Source organism: Ziziphus jujuba, chromosome 2 (assembly GCF_031755915.1).
Source record: "Ziziphus jujuba cultivar Dongzao chromosome 2, ASM3175591v1".
Classification (NCBI taxonomy): domain Eukaryota; kingdom Viridiplantae; phylum Streptophyta; class Magnoliopsida; order Rosales; family Rhamnaceae; genus Ziziphus; species Ziziphus jujuba.
This window is the reverse complement of record NC_083380.1, coordinates 5,366,087-5,378,628: the sequence shown is the minus strand read 5'-3', so window position 1 is coordinate 5,378,628 and position 12,542 is coordinate 5,366,087. Positions and strand designations below refer to the sequence as shown.

Genomic DNA, 12,542 nt, shown 5'->3' with positions numbered 1-12,542 from the left:
TTAAAATAATACAGTATTTGAAAAACTCTATAGGTCCATAACTTTCAAACCACATGTCCAAATCGGACGTGCCACTAGTCTACGGACTCGCATCGACGAACACTTTACAATCATACATGAGTCAAAGCTCAACTTTGCATGAATAAAAAGTCAACTCCGGCACCCCTTGGACAGTTTGGACCTCAACTTGTTTTTCTCATAACTTTCAAACCGTAGCTTCGTTTTCAACGTGCTACTAGTCTACGAACTCGTGCCAACGTTTACTTCGCAACGGTACCTCAGTCAACCTAGAATTCCAATCGGGTTAAAAAGTCAACTTTTGACCCTTTGGTCAAAGTCAAAGGTCAACAGTCAACCTCGGTCAACGTGCAAAAATTCTGACATGGTTCGGGACGAGGTGTTACATGTGAAAGATGAATCAATAATACAATGTTTCATGCTCGCAGCTAATGCATATTTCGTTGAAGATTTTGAGTTTTATATGGGGCAAATTAAGGCAAAAAACAGTAGGGCTGTCCAGTACATTCGATCATGTGACCCTACAAGGTGGGCACGTTCTCTTTGTCCATGTAGAAGGTACACTATCATGACCACCAATATTGCAGAAAGCTTGAATGGCATTTTGCTAGATGCTAGAGAGATGCCAATAGTAGCATTAATAAAGCACATATGAGATTTACTGCAAAGGTAGTTTTATGAGCGACGTACTCCAGGTGCAAAATTGACAAAGCCTGCGACTGGACATTATAGGCAGAGATGTACGAATCTCTACCTATTGGACGTAGATGTAGCCAATGCGGTGGTGAAAATATTATTTTACGTAGATGTAGCCGATGCGGTGGTGTTGGACATTATAGGCAGAGATGTACGAATCCATTGTCTTATGCTTCGAATTAGAAAGTTTTAATTTAGTGTTATGGTTTAATATGTTTTGATAATTATTTCATATATTGGATATAATATTTTCTACTTCACGGTGGAAGATTTATTAGTAATCTTTTTTTTTTGTTTTAATTTAATCCCAAATGAAAAGAGGCTTTCTGGAGTTGATTTTAAATCTTTAGTTTACATATCATTTTATGAAATGTCCAAATGATTTTGAAAAGAAAAACAAACATATATCATTTTTTCTTTTATTTAAAATGGTTATTGATTTTAAACGTTAATACATTTTTTGTTAATTCCATGTTCATCTTATATAATATATTTCTTCACTCTTAATTTTTTTACCCCACTATCAACTTAAATAATCTATTAGAAATTGATTTTCCAAGTAGAAAAAATTAATTTCCGATAGGAGTAAATATTATTCAACAATTTTCGCTTGGAGGAAATTTTTTTCAACCAGAGGAAAACGATTTCAGCTTGGAGGAAAAAATTTTCGCCTGGCGGAAAATTATCCAGAAACTTCAATTGGTCTCCATATGGGATTTTCGACCGGAGGAAAATATTTCCTCCAGGAGGAAAACAGGAGGAAAACTTTTCCTCCTGGAGGAAATATTTTCCGACAAGCGGAAAATTTTTCAGAATCTGCAGTTGAGCTCGTAAGATGCTTGTGCATAATGAAATTCTAATAAATAAATATGGCACATTTTCTATAAGGTCAATTAGTTATCCTTACATCAATAACACATCGTTATCTTCGTTAAATGAGCATTATAAGCCACCATTATCTTTACAATTACAAGTATAATATAATAAATAATATGCATCTATAAACATGATAAAAGAAAAGAAAAATGCATCACCACCTAACTTATATGCTTAGTTCTTTGTTGTACGCCTCATATGCATATTTCCTCCTGAAAAACTCTATTTCATCTTATGTGAATGTCACTGGTAATCTGCACTTTGTGAGCAATGGCTTTTGGAATTTTGTTCTCTGTTTTCTTTTGAATGAAAAAAATGTCATTGATGGTTATCATTATGTCTTAGTAGAAACCTGGCCATTCATATTGAACGTAAAATAAAATAGGACTTATGGATTCTTAATCAGGAGTGCTAAGGAGAATGGGCAAGTTTAAATTTTTCAAAACTTAACCTCCAAACAATATTTGTAATAATAATAAATCAAATTAGAAGTTGGCATCTCTTTCGAGTTCTTGGAAATGAACTAGTATTTCATTATTAGATTAACTGAACTTGATTTGATGAGTACCTATGTAAAATTTCAGCCTAAAGTTTGAAATTTGTGGTTAAATTGAGAGATTCACATACAACCTAATAAGTTATCAACTCCCCAATACCTTCTTGATAGAAAGATATTCAGACTAACTTTAAATTCATCTCTAAATTCTGACACATTGTTTTATTTTATATAACAATAAGAATGATGCCTTTTTATGTTTGCTCAAATCTTGGCAATTAGCATTCATAAAAACCTTTAAAATGCACCAATCAAATGCCCCAAAATCAAGGTTGAAGAAAATAGACACAAGTCAGAATTGCAGAAAATGTAATTGGTGCTTTTATTTGGATTAAATTTTGCCCTGTCATTTTCTTTAGAATGCTCATGGCCCTCATTTAATATTTTAGAAAGAATCTCAAAAATCAACAATTGAAAAATGCTACACTCTTCTTGAAGGTCCAATATAAAAAAAGTCTACGAGCATAAAGAACTATGTACCAATTTAACTCCAAGCATCTTATTAACAAATTCCTTATATAAACATGGGCTTCCATAAACATGGTTCTTTTTGTTTACCAAATCAATCATTTAAAGGGTATCTTAGTGATTAACAAGCTTAGGTTACAAGGAGAGAAGAAATAATAGGACTTGCTCTCTGAATACATTTTAGTCAATAAGAGATTGGAACAAAATAACATTGAAAGGTAAAAAAGAAAACGAAAAGAACGAATGAATCTTGCTGCTTATAAGAAAAGTAACATAATAATGATTTCCTTCTGTGTTGACCACATACAAGAACGGAAGGACAGCAAGCATCTACAATCATACAATTGTCCTCCTTCCCTGTTGATCTGACCAGGCTTAAGCAGGATAATATAGCAAGGATTACCTTGGTCATTCATTTCTTTCCTCTTTTCATATTCTCTGTCACCTCAAACAATCTGTCTTCTGTCGAACAAAACTTGGTTGTTTCATGTAATTGAATGCGAGGTCCAGACAAAAACAGAAACCAGAAACATGGGAATGGAAGTTGCATTAGTTATAGAACAAAGAAACTCATATGCATAATTATATATGATAATGAGAGCCATGAGCTTTCTAGACTGAAAAGACATTTTTAACCAGAAGCTTTTTAGCCATTTCCAATTAGAATTCAATCAGATCATGTATTTTTAAAAAAGAAAATTCAAGAAGGGAAAGATTTAGAGTACCTGAAGAAGCATGGATGGAACAGCAAAGGGTCCAGAAATGACATGGCTTCTAGTTTTCCTTCCATTTAATGAAGCAATTGAAGGACTCTTAGCCGTTGTTATGTCCCAAAAGCTTCATTTCTTAGCTGTTGGGAGTGGTGACCGAAAACGGTGACTTGGGCTCTTTAACTCCCCTATGCTTGGCTCCTTTGACCTTAAACTGGCCTTTGTGACTACCTTTTTGCCCCCTCCCCTTGTAGTCCTTCCACTGGTTTTTCATTCTTCCTCGAAAGCTTGCGAATGAGGTCATCCTTTTTCTTTTATTGTGAAGTGTGATCTTTTTTTTATTTTCTCAATTTCTGCTTCTAATGCCTTCACTGTCCGGCAAAGCTCTTTAACTGCTTCATCAGCCCCTTTTCTCTTAGACTCTGGAGTGAAACAATTTCCACCTAAGAAAGAGGATCTGGATTTGTGTTTCTCATTTGGTTGGGCAGAAGATGGAGGAGTCAATAGAGAGGTAACTGAAGAAAGGGTTGGGGAGGCATGTACTGCAAAGGACTGTGCTTGAAGAGTCAATAGATTCTGTTGTTGATGTGCCAGTTGTACATGCAAGTCATGATTTAGGTTACAGTGATCTGATCGAGCTTTTCGAAAGGGCAAGGGGAAAGAAACCCTAGCTGTTGAAAGGGAAAGCTTCGAAAGGGAAAGTAAGAAGCAACCAAAAACCACAAAACAAAACAAAAGAAAAACATGCTTTTTGATAGAGAAAAAAAAAACAAAAATAAACAAAATCTTCATTAAGGGTATCTTCGTCCAAATAAGTAAAAAGTTGGCTATATTTTTAAAAAAAATATTTTTTGCTATTTTTCAAGTGTGCTTTTATACGGTGGTTATTTTTGACAAAAACCCTTGAAGATACCCAACAGGCAACCTGGTTTGGGGTCTTTTTGCAGGTGTTTTCAAGCCCAAAATTGGAACTTAGTAGAACCACCGCTCATAGCTAGTAGGCAAGGAGGAAGGACTTTCACTGTTAACACATGCATAAGGCGGCAGGTCTGAAGAAGAGGTGTGATTTTAAAATTTTTGAGAAAATTAGTTTTTATGTAATTTTTTAAATACAGTTTTATTTTTTAATTTTAATATATAAATTTATTTAATTATTTATAAATTTTATTTTCTTCTATAATTAACTAAACACTAAAAAAAATAAATAAACTTATTTTAAAGAAATTAAATCCCATGAAACTAATTCTTGAATATTAGTTTTTTTTTAATATTTTCTCTTTTACCAAATAAGCCATCAGATGGGATAAATTTGTAAGTTTTTAAATGGCAAGAATAAAAGAGAAAGAAATCTTACTTGGTGTTTTTTTTTTTTTTTTTTTTTGTTTTAATTAGAAAATTTGTGCCTCCTGCAATGACAAGGAAAAGGAGATCAGATTGTATTATATGTCACTTTCAAAAATAAATTCTGAAACTGATTTTTTTTTTTTTTTAAATACTGCAAAGTGTAAATTGAGGATTTCCCTTAATGACTAAAAGAATACATTGATGAGAATTTGAAAGTGTTTTCTGAGTAGTTTTACCTTAAATATCAAGCCTATGAATACAACAAGAAATAAAAATTGAAAGCACAATAAATTATATCATGCATTCAGAGGAATCTTTTTAGGACAAAAATTATAATTAAAGAGTTTCCTTTAAAAATGCAGAATTAAACTGGATTATACCTTAAATATCTGTTGGGTGTTAATATATTCCAAAAAAATTTATGTTTTCTTTTTCTGCGGGAGTTGAGTTGGATTTAGTCACATGAAAGTTTGATTGTCAAAACAAACTCAACAGGAATAAAGTATTACAATTGAGAAGACCAAAAAAAGGGCCAAAAAAAAAAAAAAAAAGGGGGAAATTTAGCAAATGAAGCCAGCTTGATTTCTAAAGTAACGTTGACTAATATGCTTGGGCCAACCTTTTATGTACATCGTAAAAACCCAGAACCAGCAAGAATTACAAAACGAGGTCAGCATAGTGGGTCCCACTGCCATGTGGCGGCAGCACTCGAAATGACTTAAAAAGTTCCAATCTGAAAGTCCAAGTTGCAGTATTCAATATGATTGCTATTTTGTCTCGGAACAAAAGAAGTGCTTCGGCATTGGAAGTGGTCTTGTGGTGGGGATTGCGTGTGGTGGTGTTGTGGGGCTTCGAGATGCATCCATCAATGCCCTTCATGGACTTGGTTGTGTCTAGCTGATGTTTATTGCTCTATGAAGAAGAAGGACAAATCCTTCTACCACCCTCACCGTTGTCTAAGAAAGAATAACTTTATATGCAATATGGAGGGCCGACTTATGGTTTTGATGTTGACTCCTCTGCTGCACAGACTGTTTTCAAGAAACTCATTCATTTCCAGGGAATTGTCTTACCAAAAGTACAGTTGGTTAAAACCCCAATTACATATATATATATATATATAAACCTATGAAATTTCCATTCCCATTCTCATGAAATTCACATGCAAATTGTAATGTATAATATTTTAATTAGGAATAGGTTCGAATATCATAGATATTGTTTATAAAGTAAGAATTTTTGTTTGGGTTAAATTAGGATGGTTTAGTCTTATTAAACTCTTTCTATTTGCTTATATAAAATAGTCTAAATAACATAACAGAGGACGGAAGGTCAGAAACCGAACACAAACCGCTATTTTTTTTATTATTATTTTTTTAATATGTGGATGATAATCCGAATTTTAATATCATATCTTCAATAAACTCAGCCATGGAGCAAAAACCACTGTTTCAGGCTTTGTCAAGGCTTGGAACAATCAAACAGTTGAATCCCGATATTATCAAGGCTTCGTAAGAGATTGAGTGCTCATAACTACAAAGATCAAAGCATGAAAATCAAAATCTCAAACAATGAAATATGCTTCTTGCAGAATCTACTAGAATTTTCAAATAGTAACTGAAAAAGAATGGCTCATTTACGGCATACACGGTATAAACTTCTCTGAGCTTCCAAATGGCAAGACGATAAGATCTAGGTGAGGGAAAGTTGGCAACTTCCAACAACAGCTTCACCTTCTTAGCACTAGGTAAATACATGAGAATCCATAAAACAGAGAAAAGAAGCAATTATACATATACTTGAGGATAGGTGCATGGTTCATCTGCAAGAAATCAAATTCATTTTGAGTATGTGTAAGCAAAAAATTTCCCTGATTATAAAATCAAATACAACACTTCTGATTCTACTTTTCACATTCAAAGACATTTTGGAGCTGTATACAGTATCCATCTTCAAATAAAAATTTCTACTTTTCACATGAATTTCTACTTGAGACTTCTAGGAGAGGAGAGAATTTCTTCCATAGAGGCTTCAATTCTGAATTGTTGGTATTCAGTGGAGTTCCTACACACCAACCAATAGTCAAGGTCACCGGTTTTACTGGTCTAAATTGATGCAAGTTGTCCTTTGTATCTTTCAACTTATTGGATTCTATATATTTTAGTTTCTAGGATCCTAGTGCTAAGATTATACTAAACTTATACTAGGCATTTGTGTACTAAGATTTTATAAACTAATTTAACCTTTTCATCAGAAAGAGCATGTTTTCAATAAAAGTTTTTATCTTTAAGACTTTATTTTCATTTTCGCAACATTGTATTACTTTCATGAGATTAGCCTGCATGCCTTAAACTCACAAATGAAACTTATAGATTCGTGGACAAGGATTCAAATCTCAGAAGCAGCATGAGACAGCTAAAGAGAGCATGCATGGTAATATGCATAGGAAGCGGTTACCTGAACATTGAAATGCAGGAAGAGCTAGAATTGAATATGAAAACCAAAAAGCTTGGCAGTATATGAATCAGCAGCCATGGTGAACGACAGCACTTATGCTTCCAACATTGTAACTGCAGTAGAGAGAACTTGGAATCCAAGAAATAAATCATTAGGTTGTGCCAGAGGGACAAAATGAAATGCCCTTGAATGGTATTGAATTATACATCTTATAAATTCACAAGGGTCTTTAAATGGCAGAACGAGTTATTATTTATAGAAATTAACGTGATGAGATAAAATTCATCTAAAAATAACAATTTTCCTTAAAAAAAAAGTTTAAAAGCAATATGTAAATGATTGTAATAAAAATTAATAGTAATAATAATACCTAAAGAGGTACTGTTCATTATATCTCTTCGTCCGATTCGGCTGGAAAGCAATAAAGCCCAAGGAATCATGCCCGAAAACAAATTGGACGAGAAGGTGATTGACATTGCATTCCAACGTGCAAAGAAATAAATTTAGTATGAGCAATGTTAATTACATTAATAATATATATGTATACAACATACAGAATGGCATGGGTATGAAATTTAACAAGTAGTATTACAGGTAAAAAAGAAAACAGGGAAAAAAAAAAAAGAAGATATTTATTAAACAAGGACAGGTAAAAACAACCCACAACATACAAAGATCAACTGGCGGATCCACTGTGTGCCCAGGGGGAGCACTTGCCCCCCTCATTTTATTTTTCGAAAATTATTTTGCTAATTTTCAAATATATTCTTAATTTTTCCCCCCTATATTGAAATGATGCCCCTCCTAAATTATTTATTTTCCCTTTCATTTTTGTTTTCGGTTGAATTTAGCATTTTGATTTCTCCAATTCAATGATCCACATAGTCTATCTATTAACCTTTCTATTGACATTAATAGCTAAAATAAAATGTAAATGTCCATATTGTATAAAATTAGCATATTATTAATTAAATTTTTAATTGTCATACTTTTTAGTTAGGTGTAACATTGTAGCTAACAATAGTCTTAATTTCATACATTTCTAATTGAAATTTTTTATATTCATTTTTAATAATGTGATAATTGTAGTGAAAACTCAAGTGAAGTCATGTGTTCAAGACATTTCACTCCCATTTAAGTATAAAATATTTTAACATGATTACCAAAAAAAAAAAAAAAACTATTTTTCAAGTGTTTTAGATTTTTTTTTGGTTAATTTTTCTTTTTAGTATTTATTTTACTTTAAAGTAATTAATTATTACTTTTATCCAATTGATTTTAATTAATAATTCACGTAGTACATCACTCATATAGTCAAAAATATATTATTTTTAACTAAAAAGATGAAAATCTAATTGTGTCTCTCTTAAGAAAAATTCCTGGTTCCACCACTAAGACTAATATATAGATGACATATATAGGAAGTTGATATGTTTATGTTGGGACCGAATAGGACACAATTAGAGTACGTATATAATTCAAATTGGGGAAAAGGAATTAATATTGAAATGACTTACCAGCCGTGATCTCTATGTGAGGGATGTGTGCAATTTTTGGCCAATCTTCCCCTGTATCTCTCTGGCACCGTTTGATTAGAGAATTACACCATATGATATTCAACTCAGAAAGAGAATCGGGCAGCCCTTCTTCTACCAAGCATTGCACCCCACGGCAATCATCAATAGTCAGTTGTTGAAGGCATACCATGTCTCGAAGAGCCTTTCCATTTAATGTTTTAAGCTTTGGAAGAGATTCAAGCTTAAGACAAGTCAGAGTTGTTGGAAGTTGCCCCTCCTCCGGAAATGAACCCACGTCCATGAATAGGTTTTTGCAATCGCAAATTTCAAGTGACTTTAAATTTGAAGGCCATCCCTTTTTTGCAAGTGACTCCAATTTTTCACAACCCAAAATTTGAATTGTATGGATATTGGTGGGCAATCCACCTTGTGGCGGAAATGACTCCAACTCTGAGCAACGAATTAGCTGCAATTCACCCAGCCATGGAAGTTGATGACTTTGGAGTGAAGCCACCACTTGTTGGCATCCAGAGAAGATTTGAAGAGTTGTGGAGGATGGAAGATTACAAGGTAAGCAGGCCCCATTTATGTTGGGACATTCTCTTAAACTAAGCTTTCTAAGTTGTGGGAAGGCTCCAGTACCTTCACTTCCTCCAACATCTCCTCCCATCATTAAAGACCACTCCTTCCATTCTCTTAATTCTCTTAGATCACCAAGGTATAAAATTTCCAAGGACTTGAATGGTACTGGTGTATTAATCATGGAAGAAGAACCAATACTAGTGCTGCTGCAGGAATAAAATTCATCACCTATTCTCTCCACCATTTCTAATCCCCAAATATTAAGATCTTTCAAGGAGGGAAGCTGTCCAAGTGACGGAAGCAAGTAACAATTTTTACAATTAAGTAGGTACAGAGATACTATGTGACTAAATGAATGATGCCCTATCCAACTTGGAAACCCTGTACCTTGGTAATTCCAAATTCTTAGGTCTTGGACATTTGTGTGAGGTTGAAGCTTTTCAAGTACCACTCGTGATTTCTCTGAATCATCTGTTTCACCACACCACTCCAATCGAAGACATGTAATATGCCTCTTATCTTTCAATTTGGCTTTTGAAACATCTCCAACATTTATTATATTTTCAATATTTTTTATCCAAAAAGAACCACGCAGATCTTGAAGATTACCCAAGTCTTTAATATTACGTCCGCCATTATGGTCTACAAGAAAGGCAGGTTCTAAATGTTGCAAACGTTTCAATTCACAAATTTGCAGTGGCATCTCTGTCACCTTTGTATTCGAAAAGTCCAGATAGCATAGGTTGACCAATCTTGACATATCAGCTGGTAAACAAGAAAGAGATTGACAGCCCATCAGATTAGAGTACGCAGATCCTTCAAATCACACAATGTGTTGGGTATCTCTTCAATTTTACTACAATGAGACAAGTCCAAGAATCTTAGATGTTTCAAATTGCCAATTGAACTGGACAACCTATGAAGATGTTTACACGTATTTAACAAGAATGTCTGCAAATTGTAGAGAGTATAAATTGTATCAGGTAATTCTTCAATTTCAGTATGAGACAAATCTATATACTTTAAAAGCTTTAAACGGCCAATCAAATCAAAGCCTGTTGTAACACAACTCTGACGTAGAGAAAGCACTCTTAGACATCTCATTGGTTTCAAATACTGTTCAAGATTTGTCAAAAACTCTTTGGGCAACATTCTAGATTGAAACAAAAATGTGCGCAACACCTTATTTTTTGATAAATATTCCTCTAGATTCTTCATATCATGGCTCACATATGTCATGCATGACAAATGACGAGTCTTCCCTGTAAAAACTTTTGAGTAACCATCATCGAACCTTAAACAAAATTCTCTAGAAACAAAGGTAGCCAAATCGTTAACAAGGTCATGCATGGTAAAACAGCCATGTTCATTGTGACGAAAGAATGACCTTGATGTAAGATCATTAAAGTACTCCTCTCCGATTTCTTCTAGAGTCTTATCTTGTTGTGGTTGCAAAAGATCTTCTGCCATCCACAATAAAATTAATTTTTCCTTTTCAAATTTGTAATCTTTAGGAAAAATTGAACAATAAGCAAAGCATTGTCTAAGATGCGAAGGCAAATAGTGATAGCTCAACCAAAGAGCAGGAAGAATGTCACACTGCAACTTCCATGTATCACTGTTTAGTATATCTTCCCATTCATCGATACGGTTTTTGGAGCACAAAAGACCACCAAGTGATTTGATAGCTAAAAGAAGGCCATTGCATTTTCTAACAATTCCTCTACCGATTTCTTCAAACTCTCGAAGTGCACTTCGGTCTATTATTTGTTGGAATGCATGTTTTGCAAATAATCGCCAACTATCTTCATCCGATATTATTTGAAGATAATGATTTTGAAAAGTACCCATTGCAGATCCAATGTTTTGATCACGTGTTGTCACAATGATTTTACTCCCTGATGCTCCAAATTTGAATTGACTCTTTAAGTTATCCCAGAGGTTATAATTCTTATTCCAAACATCGTCAAAAACAAAGAGGAACTTCTTCCCTTCTATAACCTTCTTCAATTCATATTGAAGTTGATCTGGGTGCTTGATATTGCAATCCTTTTGACCAGTGATTATTTGATCAAAAATTGTTTTTGTCAATTTGAAAACGTCAAATTCATCTGACACTGTAACCCAAGCTTTGAGGTCAAAGTTTTTTTTGACTTTGACATCTGTTGAGATATTATGATATGTTTTAGGCATGTAGATATGTTTTAGGGATGTAGTTGCTATTGTTTAGGATTGTTTCCTAAACAAAGAGTTTTACCTTAATTAGAATTGCTGCAGGTACGATATATATATGTGAATGAATATCAATTAGGGTTGAGCTTTGACCCTTTAATTATTCTTTACATGGTATCAGAGCGAGACATAGACACACAATAAAACAATGGCCGGCGATGAACAACCACCATCGCTGCCACCTAAAATGGAGATGAATTCACCTTTTTTTCTCGGCACAGGAGACCGACCAGGGGACTTCATCACTCCCACTCGCTTACGCGGAGACAATTACGATGATTGGGCTTCAGATATTCAATTAGCATTGGAGGCACGCCGCAAGTTCGAATTTCTGGAAGGCACTATCACCGGACCGCAACCTCCATATACCCAATCTGATTGGAACACCGTCAATGCAATGTTGGTTTCTTGGATTACAAACACAATCGATCCAGAGGTAAAAAGTACCCTATCTAAATTTCGTGATGCGAAACGCTTATGGGAACACCTTAAGCAACGATATGCTATGGTTAATGGCCCAAGAATTCACCAGTTGAAGACTTCAATTGCTAAGTGTGAGCAACCAAAATCTATGTCTGTTACAACTTACTATGGCAAACTGAATGTATTATGGGAGGAATTATTTAAGCATGAACCGCTAATTTCTTGCAATTGTTGCTCGTCTTGTACTGCCGCATCATTGCACCAAGCAAGACGTGAACAGGGAAAATTACATGACTTCTTGATGGGACTCAATACTGAATTGTACGCTCAATTACGAACCAATATTCTTTCTCAAGATCCTTTGCCTTCGCTTGATCGAGCATACCAACTGGTGATACAGGATGAGCGTGTGCGGCTTGCCAAGACAGTCACAGAAGACAAGCCAGCAGAGGTTCTTGGCTTTGCTGTCCGTACCGGCGCTGGAAGAGGACGGGGAAAAACGGAGAGGCCCGTGTGTAGTCACTGCAAGAAGACAGGGCATGAGTCTTCAACTTGTTGGTCCCTTGTTGCTTGTCCTCACTGTCACAAGCATGGCCATGACAAAAATCATTGCTATGAAATAGTGGGATATCCCGAGGGGTGGTCGGATCAAAACAAGGCGGA

At 34.6% G+C, this 12,542-nt stretch overlaps 2 protein-coding genes and 1 long non-coding RNA gene across 3 annotated transcripts; all 3 read right to left on the bottom strand.

Annotated features, from left to right (window-relative positions):
- Nucleotides 1–2,623: 2,623 nt before the first annotated feature.
- On the bottom strand, nucleotides 2,624–3,508 carry LOC112492943 (uncharacterized). Its single transcript, XR_009635742.1, has 2 exons — nucleotides 3,340–3,508; nucleotides 2,624–3,076 (listed from the first exon to the last, which is right to left on the bottom strand). It is a non-coding gene; the product is annotated as an uncharacterized LOC112492943 (long non-coding RNA).
- A 5,114-nt stretch (nucleotides 3,509–8,622) lies between these two features.
- On the bottom strand, nucleotides 8,623–10,020 carry LOC112489340 (putative disease resistance protein At3g14460). Its single transcript, XM_025067731.3, has one exon. It carries the CDS (start codon nucleotides 10,018–10,020, stop codon nucleotides 8,623–8,625), a length of 1,398 nt encoding a protein of 465 aa, XP_024923499.3.
- On the bottom strand, nucleotides 10,020–11,417 carry LOC132800673 (putative disease resistance RPP13-like protein 1). Its single transcript, XM_060814889.1, has one exon. It carries the CDS (start codon nucleotides 11,415–11,417, stop codon nucleotides 10,020–10,022), a length of 1,398 nt encoding a protein of 465 aa, XP_060670872.1.
- Nucleotides 11,418–12,542: the final 1,125 nt, after the last annotated feature.

What these genes read in the sequence shown, in the direction of transcription:
- LOC132800673 (XM_060814889.1), bottom strand. Translation starts at nt 11,417, where the DNA reads ATGCCTAAAACATATCATAATATCTCAACAGATGTCAAAGTCAAAAAA.
- LOC112489340 (XM_025067731.3), bottom strand. Translation starts at nt 10,020, where the DNA reads ATGGGCTGTCAATCTCTTTCTTGTTTACCAGCTGATATGTCAAGATTG.